Source organism: Bactrocera tryoni, chromosome 2 (genome assembly GCF_016617805.1).
Source record: "Bactrocera tryoni isolate S06 chromosome 2, CSIRO_BtryS06_freeze2, whole genome shotgun sequence".
In the NCBI taxonomy this organism is placed as follows: domain Eukaryota; kingdom Metazoa; phylum Arthropoda; class Insecta; order Diptera; family Tephritidae; genus Bactrocera; species Bactrocera tryoni.
In genome coordinates this window covers 8,637,736-8,659,146 of record NC_052500.1, presented here as the reverse complement: position 1 = coordinate 8,659,146, position 21,411 = coordinate 8,637,736, and the positions used below count along the sequence as shown (strand labels likewise).

The 21,411-nt window shown below is 37.0% G+C and overlaps 1 protein-coding gene across 1 annotated transcript in view; it reads left to right on the top strand.

The window, feature by feature from the left end:
• The window catches only part of LOC120767848 (roundabout homolog 2), a 174,106-nt gene that overhangs the window by 90,332 nt on the left and 62,363 nt on the right, over window positions 1–21,411 (top strand). The window contains exon 2 of the mRNA XM_040094147.1: window positions 9,098–9,291. Coding sequence (XP_039950081.1) covers window positions 9,098–9,291 — 194 coding nt within the window. The remainder of the gene's footprint in view (window positions 1–9,097; window positions 9,292–21,411) is intronic.

Sequence of the window (21,411 nt, the reverse complement as noted above, 5' to 3'; positions counted from 1 at the left end):
GCATGCAAGCCAGCAGCCGTATATTTATGTGCAATTTGCAATAACAACATCATGTGAGCGCAACAATTTCAATTATGCCGGCCACTGAATGTTGTTTTTGTTGTGAATTCTGTCGTTGTTATTGTTGATGTAGAGTTTGTTGTCAATAATGTTGTTGTTGTTGTCGTTTTTGTTGCCATTGTTGTCCTTATCATTACGGCCACTATTGCTGCCTTCATTCTTCTAGCTGTCGCCGCTCTTGTTTTTGTTATTGCAGCTGCAAGTATTCATGGCAGCAACAATTTTCGCACCGCTCAACGGCGCATGTTGCACGAGTAATTGTAATTGTAATTGACATTGCATTACATAACATAAAGTGTTGTTGCGCGCATATTGTTGTTACTGTTGTTAGTGTTGTGTTGTTGTTACAAAAACAAACGGGGCAAGCGAAAATGAATGGTGGCATCAACATGCAACGGCATTTGAGATAAAGTTCATAGCAACAACTGCAACAATAACAACAACCACAGTAATAATAATGCATACATACAACAATAACAACAACTACACTAATAATAATGCATACCAACAACAACAGCAGCAATAACAACAAGCTGCGCAGCGATATGCCTGTCAAAGCCACTAGCGTTGAGCGTCGATTGGACGGGTCATTTGCTTACGTATGTATGTGTGTGTGTGTGTGAGCACCGCTGCGACCATCATGGCCGCTGCGGAAATGGAATAGCCGCCGGTCAAATTGTGCTTGGCGTTCACTATAAAATATGCAACGACTTTTGGATGCATGTGTGTGTGTGTAATACTCGTATGTGTGTGTATGTTTCGCCGAATTGCTTGTTGTCATTGTTGCAACAACATTTATGGCCGTGCCACAGTAATTGCTACGTTCACAAACGTGCCATGTTTACTTCCATGTACTTATGTTTGCTCGTGTGTGTGTATGTGTGTGTGTTCGCTCACATGTAGATTTTATCGTTTAAGCGCACAATTTTACAGTAGTTAAAATGTCAACAGCTTGCTATTTTTTAATTATTTTGCGGCAACATGCCTCTAGGTTGTAATTGATCTTTTTACATTGACATCAAAGCAAAGCGTATTTGAGTTATGCACTTGAAACATGTGAGCAAATAACGACACATGAAAATTTTACTACAACTTATCCAAACTCTTTTAATACCCTTCAAAAGTGAAAGGGTTTTCCATACAAAAACTTGAATGTGACCGACTTGTTTGTGTGGCGGCTATATGCTATAGTCGTCCGATCTGAATAATTTTTCTAGGGATTGCAGTGCTGCTCTTGGTGATAACTTGTGCTCAATTTCTCGTAGATATTTTGACAAATAAAAAAGTTTTCCATACAAAAACTTAATTCCGATCGTTCAGTTTGTACGACTGCTACAGACTATAGTCTGAACGATTTATAAGGAGATTACTCGGATATCTTAGGCAATAACTCAAGAAAAATTTTAGAAAGATATCTTTCAAAATAAAGGAGTTTTCCATACAAAAATTTAATTCCGATCGTTCAGTGTGTATGACAGCTAATAGCTATAGTGGTACGATATCGGCCATTCCCACAAATCAGCTGCATTTTGCTGAGAAATGGACGTGTACAAAATTTCAAATCGATATTTGAAAAACTTTGGGACTACTTTGCGTATATGATATACACACAGAGAGGAACAGCTATGCTGACACATCAAAACACATGCCTAAATCGGCACAACGTTACATGGCAATCATTTATATATACATTTTATAGGATCTGAAACGAACGAACTTTTGATTATTACAAACTCGATTGCACACTTAATATTTCCTCTTCGGGTTGTAAATATGCTTCGGACGAATGACATACTATACACACATATTTATTAGTTATGTAAATCTACAAGTATTATGATCCGTTAATTCAAGTTGTGCCATACTAACGCCAAATAAAATGAGACGATGCAGCAGATTGAAAACATACTCTCTCGACCAATAAAATCCACGAAAGATGGCAATGCGATTGGCGCGCAGATTCTTGCCACAAAAATAAACATCCAACTAAAAAAGTATTATAAAATTATTATAAACATTTTCACATGAAAACATCTTTACTCACCACACGCTTCAACTCAGCGCACTCCGCGCATATTTGACCACGCCGCGTCAGTGTTGCCACAAGTATAGTGAAGTAAGTGTTGAGTTTTGCATCCAAATCCGTGAACATGTCACTGGTCGTGCCAATGAGCAATGGATTTAAAATATATTTGACTACCATTGGCAATAGAGCGCCAGTAACGGCACCCTGATAAATGACACACATAATGAACTCTTTGCTGAGATAGACACATAATATATTGTCGAGCACAAGCAGCCTCTCGAACCAACCGAAATATGCTAAAAAACTCATAAGCAGTTTTTCCGAACGTGTACGTAAAGCGAGTGCGCCACGAAGCGCTTCGTTGATGCGCTGACATTCGGCTGTGCAATCAGCTGTTTCGCTTGCCAGTTGTTTCTCAGCCTGCTGCTTAATATATCTGAGCAAATCTTCTTGCAACATTAGCAGTTTCAAAATCCCCATATAATTCGCGATATAAACGAGCTCAAAGACGGGAGAGATAAAAATATTTACGAGTATAATGTTGTAGGTACGTGGAAATACTATTAAAGCTACAAGCAATACTATATATTTAAATAAGAGCAATAAGAATCTGCGAGATTCAAGTTTCCCTTGCGGCTGACCACAAAGCAGCGAAATATTGGCTTGTATTTCCAAAAACTGATTGAAAAACCGTTTCAAAAATTGACTGGTTTGCTTGCATTGCATTTGATAGAAAATTGTCGTCAAACTGCTTATATGCACGATTAATATTAACGACATGTAATACATGGTAAAAAGTTCTACTTCCGAAAACTGTTGAGGCTTTTGCAAATATTTCGCGAAAAAGTACAATATCATCGCTGTTAAAAAAAGAACGTATGCGGCGACAATAAAATTCATTACATATTGTATTGATTGTCGAAGGTATCGATTTCGTGCTCTGATCTCAAACCTTTGTGTGCTTTTGTTGTAATACAACTTGGTGAAGAAGAAGTAGCGTATGAGTTGATAGTTGAAACGCGCACACAGCGCAAAAATGTCCAGCGCCATTTTGAGTGCGACCACTTTGAAGTAAAAGTCCGACGGAGACTAATTTGTTGAAGCTACTGGACTTAGTATTAAAGCTTAAGTATTTCTATATTGCTATGTGTACAAGTATAGCTGTGCTGTACATTATCATTAATTGCAACAATTTGTTGCACAATTATCATTATTAGTGGCAATATACATATTACTTACACACTATCGGCCACAATGGGCCTTTTAATTTTAACAGTAATGCTGATTAAAAGTGGAAATAGTTAATATAACTTCCTCATGAATGATTAAGTGTCTAGTTTAATTTTAGGGTAGCACGTCGCATCCACATCTCATCACAGTGTGGTTTATTTGGGCACTTTCTGTGAACTCGAACTTTATGATTAATCAAATTTTGGTTTTTAAACTACGGGTTTGAAAGTGGTGTTTAATCTCAAGGCGCAATTTCTGGCTCATTTTTTAATTATACATCGAAAAACAGACCATCTTTTGTCTTTAACTTCAAGGTTATAAGTGCTGTTTTAGCATAAACATCAACTTCTGATTCTCTTTCTAATTTTCGATAAACTCGGATATTGTTTTATCATTAAACACTGAATTTATAAGTGGTGTTTATTGTTAAACACCAATTTCAGGTTCATTTTCTACTGTTATGCTTAACTAATGACCATTTTTATCGGTGCTGGTCCATTTTCTAATTCTACACAGAAATTCGGACCATTTCTTTATTATAAAACTCGAATTTATAAATGGAGTTTAAGGTTAAACACCATTTTCAGGTACATTATTTAATTTTGGGGTGAAGTTGGGATCATTTTTTTCATCGTGAAACTCCGTGTTTATAAGCGGTGTTTAACACTAAACGAAAATTTCTGTTCCGTTTTCTAATTTTGCATCGAAACTAAAATATTTTCTTAATTCGTAAAACCCCGAGCTTATGTGTTGGGTTTAATGCTAAACACCAAACTGCAGCGCCTCCTAGAGGCTTGTCCAAGGCGCAGATCGTATATACGAAGGCTAGATCTGTAAACACTGCACTCCAAACACTGGTATTTAATGTCGCAAGGGCTGTTGAGTATAAGGAATATGGCTTCGGAACATTCCTGGAAATTCTGAAGCATTCAACAAGGTCTCTGCGGAATCTATTCTGAATATTATCCACACAATAGGTGTTGATCCTACTATACAGCATTGATCAGAAGTCTTCTGACCTCTAGAAGGATAAGAGCAGATTGGAACGACGACGAAAATGTCCCAAAAACTTTGTAGAGGACTGGGGTGGTGAATAAACTGCTAAGAACTTGGACGACGAAGCCCCTAAGGTAAGGGACGACATTGTCTTCTGAATGACCGGTGGGTGTCTACAGACCATTAGCTGTACTATGATCACCTACTATGATTGTATTACATCAGAATCCCAAGCGAGTCTGGGGTTGAACCCGTATCTGCTTGTGTTCACAAGAAAACACAAAAATTCTCTATGGAGGTTCCCTTCGATAAATGGATGACAAGCTCCAAGTACCTTACGGTAGTCTTGAACATCAAACTACTGTGGAAGCACAATGTGGAAGAAAGAGTGAAAAAAGCTAACACCGCTTTATATGCGTGTATACAGATGCTGGGCACAAGCTGGGGACAATCTCTCACGCTTTGGTGCTAAACAGCTGTTGTGAGACCAATCCTGCTTTACGGTGCAGTAGTGTGGTGAACAGGCGTACGGAATTCAACCTTCCGCAAGCAAATGGAAAGGGTTCGGAGACTCGCATAACGGTGCGTAACGTCAGCTTTCAGAACAACTCCAATAGCGGCTCTTGAACTGGTACTAAACCTGCTACCTATAGACCTCATCGCTGGAAACTCGACTACCGGCTGCAGGATAATTTACATATAGAACCTTTGGTCATAGCTCGGTGTATAATGGCGGTTGGGCAAAGACCGACTACATGATCCCACTTTTCAACTGAGAAAGAAGGTTCAAAGTGAATATAGAAAAATACTCTAAAAATGTATACAGATGGCTCGAAGGACGAAGAAATTGGTGCGAGGATATGCTGTCAACATATACGTCAGCCAATCAAGGCAGTAACAACTTATCGCATATCGGCCAGAAGTGTCTTAGGAAGCAGAACAACAGTGGAAAGTGTTGCCAGAAGCAAGCAACTTCACTTTTACCAAGAATGATGTGCAACTAACACCCGAAAACGTGATCTGGATTGGAAATACACAATATTAATACTTATGCTCGATAGAAGAGACTGTAGGAACATGATCGGAATACTAGCCAGCGTCTGGTGCCGACACACGCCCGCAGAATGATTAGACTGCAGAAAATGTCCATAGCAAGGCACCAAGGAAACAAAGGAGCATCTCGTGTGCACTTTTCCCCCAGACGTAGAAACATTTTCTTCTTAATGCAGTGAAAGGGTTAGATATATTCTCTTAGCATACCGCGATTTAAAATGAAAAAGGCAAAAAAAATCAAAACGACAACCCTCACCCTTAGAGTTGCTCTTGTCTAACTTTTCTACTGCGTTCAACTCCGTCGCAATTTTATATTTAACGCAACTCTGCATAACAGTAATTTTCACTTTAACCCATTAGTTCTTGCGCTGCTTAGCCTTGCAAATCACTCAGACACACAATAATTAATGAGCGCCTACAAAGAAGCTTATTTGCTAAAAGGTAAGCTACTTGCGCCGAGCGCCCATGCTCCATAAATTTTGAGCATTAGCATTTTTTTATATTTTCTTTTATGCTTGCGACCGTCAACGCGTTGCAATTTTTAACTCCACGCGCCATTGCGTGACAAGCGAAAACTTTCGTAGGAAAGTTGAGGAAAATGTTGCCACTTTGTTTTTCATTTCTTCACCACAGGCACAAACGCCTCGGCCAGCCCATAATTTACATGACAAAGGCCGACGCTATGAAAATATAAATTATGTGTAAATATTGTTTACAAACAAGAAAGTAATAGTTAAAAATAGCAAAAATAACAAAAATAAAACAATGTGCAAATGCAACAAAAAATCAACTTGAGGAATTGCGCTGCTCCTCGTTTACCGTGGCAGTCCGTTGAGTCGCGTGTCGACTTTGTTTACTCTTGCCACCTTTTGACAATTATTTCGGTGCTTAGCCGCCGCTCAGTCCGACCGCTACACGTGCTTGCATGCAACAAAGAAGTTTGTGTTAAATTCATGCGCTCGTGCGCGCCAGCTTGCCTCTTACAATTTTTCACAACTTAGCGGCGGCAGCAACTTTGTGCGACTTTGTTTATCACCTCACGGTTGGACGGACGGTAGCAAGGGTGGACGGTTTGCCGCCTTTTAGCGGTGCACAATTTTAGCCACTTTTCGAGCGCGTTGCAAGTTGCAATGTTGCAGGCACTCAGCTGAAGTCAAGCCAAGCGTTTTATATCGCTTGTTGCAAGTTGTTTGCCAGGTGTTGGCAACGCGCGCGTGCCACACTAAATTTACAAAGAATATAAACTGTGTAATGCCAACAATGCATAACTTTGTGTACTCGTTTGCGTACAAAGGACAATGTGGCAAGCTATTTTATAGAGAAAAGAAGAGAAAATGTAAATTGTTAAGAACTGGAGAACTGGAGCAGTTGACAAAAGCGCGTAGTAAGAAAATGTTGAATTCTTGTATGCCTCTTATGCATGCAACATTCTTGCAATATTGGCTGCCATATGCTGTTTATAAGCGTCGCAGATTGCTGTCGTAAGAATGCTAAATAGGAGAAAGTTAACTGCGATTTCTTAAGCAAGCACTTAAAATTCAAGCCAAAGTTTATAAAAGTAGAGTAACTCAAAATGAAAGTGGGTTACACGCAGTAAGGATTATGGAGAGAAGATGTGATTACTAAGGCTTAGTAACTGATAGATGAATGTAATAAAGCTGGTATTAATTAATTTTTAAACTATTTTGTACCTGCCATATATAGCAGGAGACAGCCTTTTTATTTAGCTCGAATTCCGCGTTCTGTGGTAGCTTTTCTAATAGCCACTTTTCATGTTCTCATTCACTCACTACCTATATTTTAATTATTAAGCTATCCCTTCCTTTATCTCGTCTTTAGCCTTCAGTTTTCTTAAAAAAAAATCCCTTTTAACCCTCAACCTCAAGCTCCGTTTCTCTCTAATGATTCTCAAAACCTTTTTTTTTTCTCTCCGTGCTCTCTGTGTTGATCTTTCTACCCTGTCAATGTCTCTCTATTAACTCTCAAGATATTCCTCTCTTTCTTTCACTCTTATTTGCTAGAAGTGATCACGGGACTTTCTGGGTTGGTTAAGTCAATATTGATTCCCAAGCGAGTCAATCTAGTTAAATCTCTTCAGTTACGTTGAAGGTTGTTTTATGATCCTCTCAACGTATTATACTTAATACAAATTGGTATTCGTAATGTCATCATATAGGGAAAAATAAGGGAGATTTGTATTGGTATTGAAATTAGTAATGATATTGACATAAGTATTGGTATTGCTTGGTGTTGGTATTGGTCAATATTGTATCAATATTTGTTATAATATTTCTTTCTATTTTGTATATACATATGTAGATAATGGGTTCTGTTAATGGCGATACTGATTGGTATTGATATTGGTACTGGTACTGTTATTGGTATTGATGGTGGTATTGTTATTGGTACTGGTATTAATATTGATATTGGCTACTGGTATTGATATTGGTATTGGTACTGGTATTGGTATTGATATTGGTATTGCTATTGGATTGATATTGATATTAATAATGGTACTGGTTTTGGAATTAGTATTGGTATTGATATTGGTATTGGTATTAATAATGATACTGGTGTTGGTATTGCTCTTGATATTGATGTTAACATCATTGCTGTTATTACGAATATCATTGAAACTATTATGAAAGTCTGTATAAGTATTGAAGTATTGGAATTTGTTTCTCTGCAAATATCCCAAAAATAACATCAGTTCCGGTTTTTTTAATTGCAAACCGGATTTATATTTAATTTAATTGGAAAGTACTAAAGCGCAAAATACAAAGTACACACACTTAAGTCTCAAGTGCACTTCGGCATAACACATGCCGCTCGTCTGCAGGGGCTCTGCAGAGGCGTCTGTGGGCACTGCTTGGATTAATTGGAAACCCATATGCGTGAAGATATTTTTCATTCAAATGTAAACTCAAGCGGAAACGTTGAAAATGCACCTTGAAAATGCACGAGCAACACGTACAAAGCGTATAGCATGTGGCATGTTGCAAAACACTTGAATGAGACACTCATATGCGCGACGAGCAGCGCATAGAATGTTGCCAGTAAAGGAATTCGTAACCAACTGAAACACTACAATACTGAAAATAAATAAAAAGGGGATAAAGGATAGAGGAGTGCATAAGAATGATGAAAACCATAAAGGAAATAAAAGTAAAATAAATAAACAAACACATGTGAGTGCGCATTTGCTTAAGGATGTGCGTCCTTAAAGAGGAAGTCAGGGTTGTGGTGGCATTCAGCGGCAATGTTGCATGTGGCCTGCCACATATACTGGCGGTGAGTGGATGTGGCGGGAGCGATGGCAAGCTATCAGCTCGCTGATGCCACCGGCAGCTTAGCGCGGCAAAGGAAGTGCTGAAATGCAGTTGGCAATTTACATTGCGATCATTTGCAATTCGCATTAAGTTTATAATTCCTACGAAGCTATCTGAAGAAAAAGAAAAAAAAAGTATATAATAATAGTATGCGTTGCCGTCGCGATTGTAGGCAACGATAGGGTGAAGCAGCAGTGTGGCTGCGCTTTAAGCCTCACCTACTGCCTTCTCTCCCAAAGTGCTGCGCTTTGCGCTATCTTCACCCCACACATACATGCATATATACTTTCATAGGTGCATCACTGCGTTTTACCGTTACTTGCCTTCTTTTTATTAACATTTACACATAATGCCGCCGCTTGCATTAAAATATTTCTTTCATTTCTTTTCGTTTCGTTCGCAGGTTCACATCCGCCACGGATAGTGGAGCATCCGATAGATACGACGGTGCCGCGGCACGAACCGGCGACACTTAATTGCAAAGCAGAGGGCTCACCAACGCCCACAATACAGTGGTTTAAGGATGGTGTGCCGCTGAAGATACTGCCCGGATCCCACAGGATTACGCTGCCGGCAGGTGGCTTATTTTTTCTCAAGGTAAGCGGCAAATAGCCAGCAATGACAATAAAAACAGCAACAACTAAAATTTAAAATAGTGCCGCTTGCAGCTATTTGCGCGCTTTGTTTTATTTATTTCCTTTATTTTTCTTTTTCTTTTTCTATTTGTTTTTTTTTTTTTTCATTCTTCTTGTTTTCCTTTTTCATCTTGGCATACATTCGCCCTTTGCACTGCATTCCTTTTAATTTGCTTTTTTTTTGTGCGCTGTTTGATAATTTCTTAGTTTATTTTCTCGTTTGTTATTTACTTCTTTTCTGTCATTTGCCCGCTGAGCCGGATTTATGGGTCGCTGCTATGATAATGGGAATGGCTCGTGCACTGCGCTTTGTAAATGAGCCTGTGGCGTTGCAATTATACGAAGGCCCAACAAACCTTGCGCCTGCATACCGTTACCTATTTTTTAATATATCCTACTCTCGTATTGTGTAAGCTTAGCAAGTGCGCTGGCGTTGACAATAAAGACGGCAGCTTATTTACCTGGATTTTTTCTTTGTCCTTCCGGAGTTCCGTTGCTTTAGTCGGATTTTTTTGTTTTATGTTTTTTTACTTTTTATATTTTTAATTTAAATACACACTTTTCGTAATATACTTTAATTGAAATAAACGAAGCTTGACTGTGTTTGCAGAATTAATTTGCTTGAAAGTATGCTGAAATTATCAATTTACCTGGTATTCCATGCTTCTCTGCAAATGTTTAAAGTTCTCGATCACAGCTAGACTTTTTGGTAGATGTTCATGTATATAAAACATATTATTCTATATTTTTTTATACAAATTTATTTAAAGTTGGCGGTGAAAATCTATCAATGACTAGTGTTGTCGCAGATATGGTGTATTCCCAAGATCGTCATTTGACCCATCGTTTGATTCTTATGGCCATTTGGATAGTCTTTTAATCCACAAAGTAATTACTTATTGGTACTTTATTTGAGCATTGGCATATAATCTATGGTAGTAAAATCTTTTAAATTTGTCCAAAAAAATTAGAATTATTAAAATTGTCCTTCAAACAAATGGAGGGGTTTTCTTATAGAATAGGTTAGGCTAGGTTAGATGGCTGATCAAAGATCGTACGTGTACTGCTATATGTAGTCCTTTATGAAGGCAGTAGACTGCTAAAAGCCCCACAACTAGGAAGAGGCTAGCCTTACTGAAGGCAAAGAGATTACTATATCTCTTGCTATCGATATTGGGCCAAAAAGCTCAGCTATCTAGTAGTAGAAAACAAGAGGATACGGTAGCACCAACTAGTTTTCATTCTACCGATAGCGGTTCTAGTGTACCTTTCCTTTGCTAGCTCATCAGCTTTACAATTTCTTGCAATTCCGCTGTGGCCTGGCACCTAACCAGTCTTATCACAAAGACACTCGATGCTATTGACAGCGACGTAAAGCACTCCTATGCCAAACCTGAACGCACTGTTAATGAGTTCAAGGCTAGCATCGTCGCTCTGCTATCAAGCGTATAATCGAACGCATTTTGGTACATCTTTTATACATTTCGTCTCATCTTTCATACTCAGAAACGTGAACAGATTTAAATTATTGAATTATATTATTATAGCTAAGTCACAAACCACAATTACCTCACATAGCTAAGACACATACCACTTATTTGGTTGCAGAGCAAATTAGTAAAATAATTATGCAAGAAAAAATCAAAATATAATTCTAATCTTTCTCGTTTTCAAGAATTTTTGGAAGTATATAGCGTAAATATTCAAGACCTCGCTTTAATGATGTTTTTATGATTATCTCTCTATAACTATTGTATAAAAGTATCAAGAAATGTTTGAAAGAATAATTAATAAACCTACAGTCCGTTTTTCGCCTTCAGCATATTTTCAAGCGATTTTAATCACGAATCGTAGCAGTATTTGAACTTAGCATATATTTTTACCTTTTTGTAATATTAGAGATCCAGGCTTTTCTGTAATTCCGATCGGTTATTGCAATTTTTAGAAATTTTTTAACAAAAATTTCAACTGTATGCCAGTTTTGAATATTATATATCACCAATATGTAATATTCGCTTGGTATGATAAGTTTGCCACGAAGTTTGTAACACGCAGAAGTAAGCGTTCGAGATCCTATGAAATGCATATACATATGTAAATACAAATGATCGGCAAGACAAGCTTAGTCGATTTAGCCATGTCTGTCTATCTGTGTATATGAGAACTTGTCCTTCAGCTTTTGAGCTATGTAATTTTTCAACACGTACTTTCCTCCCAGAAGGCTACTCAATTCTCGAACCTTCAAAAATCAGATCTCGATAGCTTATATCTGCCAGCTTGCCTGCGATCAGTATCAAGTTCTTCTATGGAAAACTTTTTTAGTTGACAAGATATCTTCATGAAATTTGGTACGAGTTATTGCTTAAAACAACGGTTTAACCTCCGAAGAAATTGTTCGTATCGGACTACTATTGCGTGTAGCTGCCATACAAACTGAACGACCAAAAACAAGCCCTTGTGTGGAAAACTTTTGCGTTTGCCGAGATATCTTCACGAATATTGGCATGGGATTTTTTCCAAGACAATAGAGTAATCTCCGAAGAAATTGTTCAGATCGAGTAAATATAGCTTATAGCTGTTATATAAACTGAACGGCCGGAATCAAGTGCTTGTAAGGAAAACTTTTTCATTTGACGAGTTATCTTTATAAAACTTTGTATGAACTGTACAATAAAATAGTGCTACAATATCTGATTAGATTTTTGGAGATCGGACAACTATAGCATACAGCTGCCATACAAACCGACCGAACAAAATAAAGTTTTTGTCAAGTTTTTTATTTAAGAAGAGAAGAGAATCTATCTTCGAAATCGAAATTATAAAAAAAGACCAAAAAGAATGTCGGGCATTAATCAACTTTTTGTTTGCTCCTAAAATAAATATTTTTGCTTACACAGCATCCCTTGCAAAAAAATATAATTTTTCTCTAAATTTCCTTAAGGTATTTCGCTGACCCAGCATACTTCAAGCGGGCCGCCTTATGCCATCGCCATCGCCATTTTCATCCTTCACAATCTTCTGTTTGCTAGATAATTATCTTTCAAGTCTTAATGTTATTTACTTTTTAATTTAAGCCTCAAGCGCTCGTTTCCATTTCTGCGTTGATAATTACTTCCTGACTCGCGTTTTTGATTTGCAATTTTTTTCTCCCGATTTCTTTGTGGCTCAAACAGTTGCCTTACACTTTCTTTGTGTGCGTGCTTCTACTTCGCATTTTATTTATTTTAATTCTTTGTCCATTCATATAACTTTTATTCGCATTTAAATACCCATTCTGCCATGTTTCACACCATTTCTGTTTTAATTTGCAGTGTTTTTGTAATTTTTTGTGCTTTTTTGCCTTTTGCCATGTTTTATTTCCATTTAAATTCTCATTTCTCAACTGTTGAGCGTTTGAGCGCACTAATTACTTTTTCATATTTTTTTTTGTTGCATTTCTTTTTGTGCACGCGCAAATTCTCCATGGCAAAGCGCTGCTGCTTTTTTATGTTTTATTTTATATTTGCTTTTTTGTTTTTTTGCTTTGCTGTGCCTGGCAGCCGTTAGCAGACGCCGGAATTTGACTTTAAATTGCAAAGAATGCCGAGAGTGTGCAAGAAAAACGATTAAAAGCAAAAATGCTCAACTTCATTAACGTTAGGTAAATAGCGTTGGCAAATCCAGAGGCTATATTTAATTCAACTTTACGAACATTCAGCGACCTTACTTCATCCACTTTGCGTTCGACTACATGGCTCTAATGCTGCTGCTGTTGCATATACACAGGCGCACTCAGCGTACACCTTGCCATATTGCGCAGCGCATCATCAGCACTCAGCTGTCATTTCCCAACTATGCGTTTATTTATTTTTACTGCGTTTGATGAGTTGGCGTATAACTCCAGCGCTCTTGTTGCACGCTCGAAATGCGTTGCAGTCGCTTAAATTCTCCGGCAAAAAATGAATTGAACGTCAGCTGCCACTGAAGCTACTGTAATCTACCTGGCGTTCACCCTAGTTTGAGAGTTCTTGCAATCCCTCACTGCCCCGCTAACAGCCTCGCACCTTTGTCAGCGCTCTGTCTGCCGTGCGTCTACTGTCTGCTACCTTGGCTAACTGTTATTCACTTATACATGCATACACGCGCATACATGTGCCTGGTGCAAGTGGTGCACTATGTTTGTTTACACTCGCATCGCTCTCTGTCTGTCATGTTTGTTTAGGCATACATGTGTGTGTATGCATACGCGTGCGTATGTGTGTGCTTGTTTGCTTTCTGCTTTTAGTGCACTTCATACATATGCAATGTTTATTTACTTTCTTGAGTGTATTTGCTTGACGCAGACGAAAACTGCGCTCGCATGCTAGCGCTTGCTTGTCAATGTGTGTGTGTTTCGCTTGTGAACTCCAGCTGTCAGAATTGGCAGGCTACAAAGCGACACTTTAAACAATTCCGACGAAGCTCACGCTGATGAAGTTTGCTTATACGGCAACTAAAGGAGGGTTTTCTATGCAAAATGCCCACACTTCTTTATGAATATTTTAATAACTAGCCTGCTAATAGCTAGAAATAAATAATGAAGATAGTAGTTGTATACGTATTTACCTCGACTTGTGTCTAATTTTCTTAAGTTTTGGTAATTTTATGTGTAATATTTTCGTATAAAATGTTCTTCATTCAAAATAACTGCGACTTCTGTGTATCGAAAAAGTTTTTTAGCTGTACATATATGCAATAGAATCAGCAGCGCTTGCGCGATCTTCTAAAATTTTTTTTTTAATCTTGAAAAATTTTACAAATTCGACTTCAGAATCTTAATTTCTTTATAATAGTTCAGACGGAGTAGTTTATTCCGCTGGGAATCTTTAAATGAAGCTTTACTTATTTTGATACGATATTATCAAAAAAACTAATACAATTTTATATAGTGATAGTTCTATGTAAATTATTTTTCTTCAAAAGTGCTGTGTAATGAATTTTTCTTATTAAAAGAAACTGAAATAAATGTAAAAGTAATCAAAGAACCATGCGGCAGTGCTATGATATTGATAGCCCATGGCGGATGAGCAACTAACGTTCTACAAAGGTTCAGTGATGCAATAGGGAATATATTGGCTGAAATAATAGCAGAAGAAAATTATAGCACGAATATACTTACATATACATATTTATATTTAATATATATAAACATAGAAATTAAAATTTTGTCACAAGCAATTTCTTTTACGGGAGTTAACAGAAGGAAGAAGTCGATGTCTACACATATTCCTTATATTACATATATTGTATATCTCAATAGACAAATTATTGTGGAAATACATATTTTTGCATCAATATTTTAGGTTTATAACTTTTTATTTAAACCAACACTAATGGCTTCAAATATATCTCGAAGCGTCATGGCGTATAAGTAATATTTTAAAGTAGTATTTATAACACATTTAAAGTTTTGTTAACGTAATAATAACAAGTAAGATAGGGGTACAAACGAACATTTTATATCCTCGCAAATTGCAAGAATCAAAGCCAGGGAAGTACTTTAAGCAATCATAAGAGTAAAGTCAGCCGAATGTTGGAAAATCCTGTTAATAGTTATATAGGGGCTAAACCAAGTTTTTGCTCAAGTGTATCTATTTTAGGCACAAAAATAAACTCTTATTTTCATTGGGATAACTCAAATATTGGCCAATATATATAGTACAAAGTCATCCCGAAGTTAGAAAATCTTTATATTAAGCAAGTGGGTGCTAACGGAAGTGTTGCTTCAATTCGACCCATTTTTGACATACAGACATACGATTATGAAAGAAGAATTATCCCTTAATTTCAGTTATATACATCACTCATTGACCCACATTTTCGATCAAAAGTTAACTATAGGCACCGGGGTCGAAATACTCGGTACATAGGGGCTTGAACAGTTTTTAGTGGATTTAAACAATTTTTGGTTATCAGTTGGCTAAAGGCATTATTCGTGCAAAGTTTTATACCGTTATATTAATTGCTTCTTGACTTATGTACCAATCAAGTGAAATTTAAAATTGTGATATATGGGAAGAAAACGTTGTTGTTGTTGTGCGATTTCGTCCATTTTCACACTGGGACATAAGAATATCAAAAGAATGCTACATACTAATTTTTCTTCGAAATCGGTTAGACGGGTCCCGAGATATGGGATTTCACCAAAGTGGACGGTCACGCCTATCATCCAATTTTCACACCAGCTTCTATAAAGTTCTCTCATACTATCTCGGCGGTAAAATTTAATGTCTTTGGCGTATTTAGGTATTGATTTATCGCGGTTTTAGTAGTTTTAAAGGTTTTAAGTAGGTTATTTAGAGAGTAATTGTCGGTAGAAATTTTTATAAGATTTGTACTCAGCAAATATGGTTGTTGTAACTTAAGTGATTTAGGTAATATGTACATTAAACATGTTAGAGGGCGGGACCACGCCCACTTTTCCCAAAATTTTTTCCCGAAGGTGCCGATTTGTGGATGTGGCAGTGGTCCGATTACGCCCGCCTAGGAACTCGATACTCAGGAGCCCAAATACTAAGTTCCATCAAGATATCTCAATTTTTACGCAAGTTGTATTATTAGTCATATAAAAAAGGTTTTCCATTTAGGACTTGTGTTTGATCGATCGATTTGTATGACATTTGTATGACATAACATCTAAACAATTTCTTCGTAGATTGCATCGTAGCTTTAGTTTACAATATGTGCTAAATTTCATGAAGATACCTCATCAAATGAAAGAGTTTTTCATACAACGAATGGATTTCGAGCGATGGCGGCTATATGCTGTAGTAGTTTGAGATCGATATCTCGAATACTTAGGGAAAAGTCCGTAGTATATATACAAACAGATGGACTTGACAAAATCAGCTCGTCATACTTCATAGCGCCACCGACGTTTCCTTCTGAATATCTGCGAACTTCGAGGCAAAATTAATAAACTCAGTTCAAGGTGAAGGAATTTACATACGATTATTATTAACAATTTTGTTTAAAAATTTTGGAACATAACACTAAACTGTTTTTTTTTTTTAAATTTTATTGTATAGCGTTCACATTCTTTATCACTTATTTCGGACCAAATTTAAGATCATCAAAATTAAAGTTTTTAAAAAATTTAACTTCCAAATAAATTTTACCAACTATACGGACTTCACATTCTGCGACATCAACAGGGCGTATGAGTAACTTTTATAGGAAAAGCAAAATTATTCATCCTTAAAAGAACTAAACCAAACAAAGTTGCCGCACTTTCACTGCGCGCAAAATGTGCTCAAACACATAAATATATGCCAGCACACACATATACATACATTGCATTTGCCACACACATAAGAAGCTACAGCTTCTCACAAAGAACTTTATGAGTTTACTTAAAAAAGCTGCTAAATCACTTCAAAATATACTTATTTTCCGCGAGAGTAGCATAAAAGTTCTAAAGAGCTGCTTATGTGCCGCTCCTTTATGCGAATACACTTGCATTTCTTTTAAGCAACCATTAGTTATTGCTGCCCATATATATTTTTTGTGAAAACACGAGCAAAGCAAACCCACACACATACACATGCACGTTAGAAAATACGAGAGTGGAGTTTGTATGAGTTGAAGAAAATTGCGCGCATAACTCTTTGCCGGCAAGGCCAGCACTAACACAACTATACGCAAGCACAGCAAAGGCGGCAAGCGAGCGCAAGCGAAACGAAGTACGAAAAACAAAATTCATCGTTGCCGACACGCGACCTGGCACTACCCTATGGTGGCAAATAAATTGTATATACTTGCGCAAAAGCAGAATTTAGTGGGCATCATAGTGAATGAAGTAGATAAAGCGCGCACGAAAAGCAACACTGAAGGAGAATGCCCAAACTTACAAGCCTTCAAAAAATGAGTATGTATGCGTGGATGCGTGTATGTGGCACGTAACTTGGAAACTTCGCCGGCCTTAGACAACGCTTTATGCGCTGTAGATGTGCCTGGTTACAGAAGCATACACTCAAACGCACTTCTGCTTATAGAAATAAGACTCGACTGCCTTCGCTAAGCAATAGTGTAGCTCAAGTATGCCATGGTGACTCCCAGCGCATTAGTCGCTAGTAGATACGCATCCGCACTCTAGACGAACAATGTCTTATTGCTTTTTCGGTGGCTGAATTTCTTGGTTGCTTGCTTCATTTGCTGCGCTGCTCAGCTGTAGCTTGCTACGTGCTCATAGCACTCGCTACTTCGCTTTGTCGGTGTGCACGTCTGAGCGTTTGTACTTGTTTCCGAGTTTCTGCTGCGTGCGTGTTGCGCGCATATTTGTCACAGCCGCTGAGTTAAACATTATCTCGTAAATTTGCTTAATGCTTCTTTAAGTATTTAAATAAGCGCCGTTGTTGTGCTGTGAAAAATTAGTTTTTCGAGTACTTTTTTAAGCTTTGGAAGTGTGAAAAGTGCTCGTGTTGGCAGGATAATAAAATGATTTCGTTTAATTTAATGCAGTTCGCATATAATAAAAAATTTTGTATTAATTTAGTGAAGTAAATATATAGTAAAGGGTATTAAATCCAACTTACCATCGGATCGCTTAGAAGACACTTTGGGCTTCCTTTATCACCATCAATCATTTGCCTATCATCACCAGGAGCGTGAAAGTTTTGTCCTGCACATATACATGTGTTTTTCCACCATTTCGCGACATCTGGCGTCCCAAGTGTGTAAATTAGGTGTTTCAAATGCACTGAATCACCTAGTGGATATTGCAGGCTTCCATAAGCATCACTAAGCACCTGCCACTACAAAAAAGAGCTACAATCCTCTAGCGATTAACATGATCGATCGATCATTTTTCTATAGTATGGTAGTTTTGTTCGCCTAACGGTTGTTTGTAAGACCTAAAAGTCATCGAAATGGATATAGAATTACATATAAATATATGAAGGATCAGGTTAATGAGACAAGTTGAATTCCTAGCTTCCGCCCGTCTGTCTGTCTTGAAAGTGATAACTTAAGTAAAGGTTAATATATATAGATGAAAATAAATACACTTGTTCCCTGACACCCAAGAAGAGTTGGTATTACAAATACGCAGGACCATTGCCACGCCCAAAAAATTTCTTTACGCGAAAGCATATGAAAAACTATCACTAAGCTCAAAATTAATATACAAAAGCATAACTAGAGACAAGATATCGCAGTACAAAGCGGTATGTGTAAGCTGAAAATTTTGTAAAAAGAGGCGTGGTCCCGCATTCTAATAACTTAAATTAATATATCTTACCAGCCAACAGAGCCATTTCAACGAAACTTGTTGAAAGAAAGTATTTTGATTGTTTCTTTAATCACTGTGAAAATGGACTCAATCAGAGGATAACCATGTCCCCGATAACTCTATAACTCTTTCATAGGAGTCGGCATCAAAGTAGGACAATGGACGATCTTTGGATGAAATCCTTTGTCTCAGAAACTAATCGACTAATTTCAACCAAGTGTGATGACATGATTTCGAAATTCGTATGTTACTTTGAGAAAATGTACAATCGAACAACCACCTTACTCAACTTCCTATAAATAAAATTTCAAATTGAATATGAAATTTTCACTTTACCTTTGACACTCAAGTACTGCCACTAAGGTATGCCCTTTGACGTCCAAAAATAGTTGAAATCAGATTATAGCGTTTTTTTTAGTCTACAAAAATGTGGACCTGAATGCCTATAACTGACTTTTTTATGCAAAAATATCTGTAAAATTCTGACAAGTTTACTCATAATAGTATGTTCTCAAGGTCAAATAGGGTAAAATCGTGTCTATAGGTCCATTACATCCTTTCATACATGTTTAGTTTTGGATAGATTCTAAAGCTTTGAATACACAGGGAATTGCCTTACCCTGTAAATGCTGTGTCACGCACAGCCACCTAGATTGTGCGAGAATACGAAATTCGAAAAATATAATATATTATTTATATGATCTTCTCGGGCCTCCAGCCTTCTTAAGACGCACCTGAAGAGCTGTATTTAAAATATCAACAGTTATAATAATATCAAAAAAAAAATTGTTATGAATTTGTGCAAAGCGTATAAGTTACTAAGCCAGTTGAATTGGTTTCTATCATATTGGAGGGTAAATGTTTGTTCCATCATAATTTAGAAGCATTAGGAAGTGACATTCTTACTTAAATTTCATGCTGCCTGCTACTCAGTAATCTCACGATTCTGGGTAGAGAGAAGACTACGCAAAATGACAGGCACTGGTCGCTTGCGCCTAACTGTGGGCTTTACTATACAAAACATCGATTTCTTGAGGTAACTTATAAAAGGAATTTTGTCTGAAGCGATAGTCAATATTATACATATGTAAATTTCAAATACTTGCAAACGCAAATGATTTCAGAGATCCTTGCTGAACTTTACACTGCATAAGATTTCCCTTAAATAAATTTAAGATAAAAATAAAAAAACTTACATTTAGAGAATAGCTAACTCAGAAAATTTATGGAAAATCACCATGCATGTAAAATCAGTTTTAAAATATTTAATTTTTTCCTTTTTTCAAGTTAACCAGGTCTCAAATAATAGCTTTAATTTACATCGCCAAAATCTGTATTCACCAGTGATATTCTGGTAACTACGACAACATTGCCGACAAGCCACCAAAACAACTCTCCGCTGCTGTGGCACAATCACAAACGAAATCACTCCCCAATGATTGTGAACGCTGAAAATTTATGATTATTTTAAATTAAAACGGAAACAAATGTTTTCAACAATGACAACGCCAACATGGAAGTAGAAGATGGGGCAGAAGGGGGAGCGATAGCGAATACAGGCAAATGCCAACAGTGTTAGCGACTGAAAATAAAATGAGAAAGAAGAATTCGCTGACCAAACGGAGCTGTAATAAAACAAGCTAAAAGGACAAAGAGAGATAGACAGAGAGAGAGAAGGAAAAATAGTGAGTGTTGGGAGTAATGTGTTTGCAAAATGCCCTCAATGGTGCGTGGCGAAAGTCGTATGGCCGCAATCACGCATATGAAGCACAGACACACCTATAACACACTTAACAGCCACACTGACGCAGCTAGTGGCTTGCGGGCTTAGTGTTCGCAGGCAGCGCAAATTCAAGTGTTGTAATCCATATATGTTGGTAACGGTGTATTTAGGTTTTAGCCATTAAAGCATCTATTGATTTGGTGTTGGGCGCACGCAGCGTTGGTTCTCCAACCGCCTGGTGCGCTACTCGATGGCTAAGCATTGATAGCACTCACCAGCGACGCACAAACGACACTTTCCGGTCTGCGAAGCTATTCGCATTGGCACAAGCATGCGTGTATTTGTTTTGAGCCATGGATGTGTGGAGGTTTGCGTGTTTCTCTTTGGAGTTTGTGTGTATTTCTAAGCAATTTCAATGGATCGTTCTCCTATTATTAACAATTTTTTACTTCATTCTATTAATTCAGCCATTTATTCTGTTTAAGTCATAATAAATTCATTTGGCTTTTCGTACTTGCAACATAACAAACAAATGCGAGAAGAACTAGAAATCTCATTTTTATTATTTTTTAGATTAGTTGTGAAACGACTTTTGTTCTAAAAAACATTCTTGACGTATACTACTTAGTATAACCATCATAAATAAAATAGGTTATAAGAGTAGATTTAAGATTTTAGAAAATTTGTATTCACGTTTATATACAACATAATGTATTGATAGAGTCTTTGCTCTCATTTCCCATGTAGGCCATTATGTTATGTTGTCCTTTTTGACAAATTGAGAGTCACTTTGATCTCAAGCTGACATTGAAAGAAGTCAACTTCAATAGTTGCTTGTAATAATATCTGTCTGTTCATGTGTCACTTTCAGTTCTATATTTAGTATAAAAATAATCATGGATTTTAATCGATTTTTCATCAAAAAATCGTATGATAAGTATATTTAAATCCTACAGGAATGTGAAATTTATCACATCAAATATGATGTTTTAACAAAATTAATTTTTTTTTAACATTTTGCATAGAAAATACCATTAAAAAATAACATCCGAAAAGTTTAAATCGATATTTTGAACAGTTTTGAGCTATAGTCTTCTGAAATTCTTCCACAG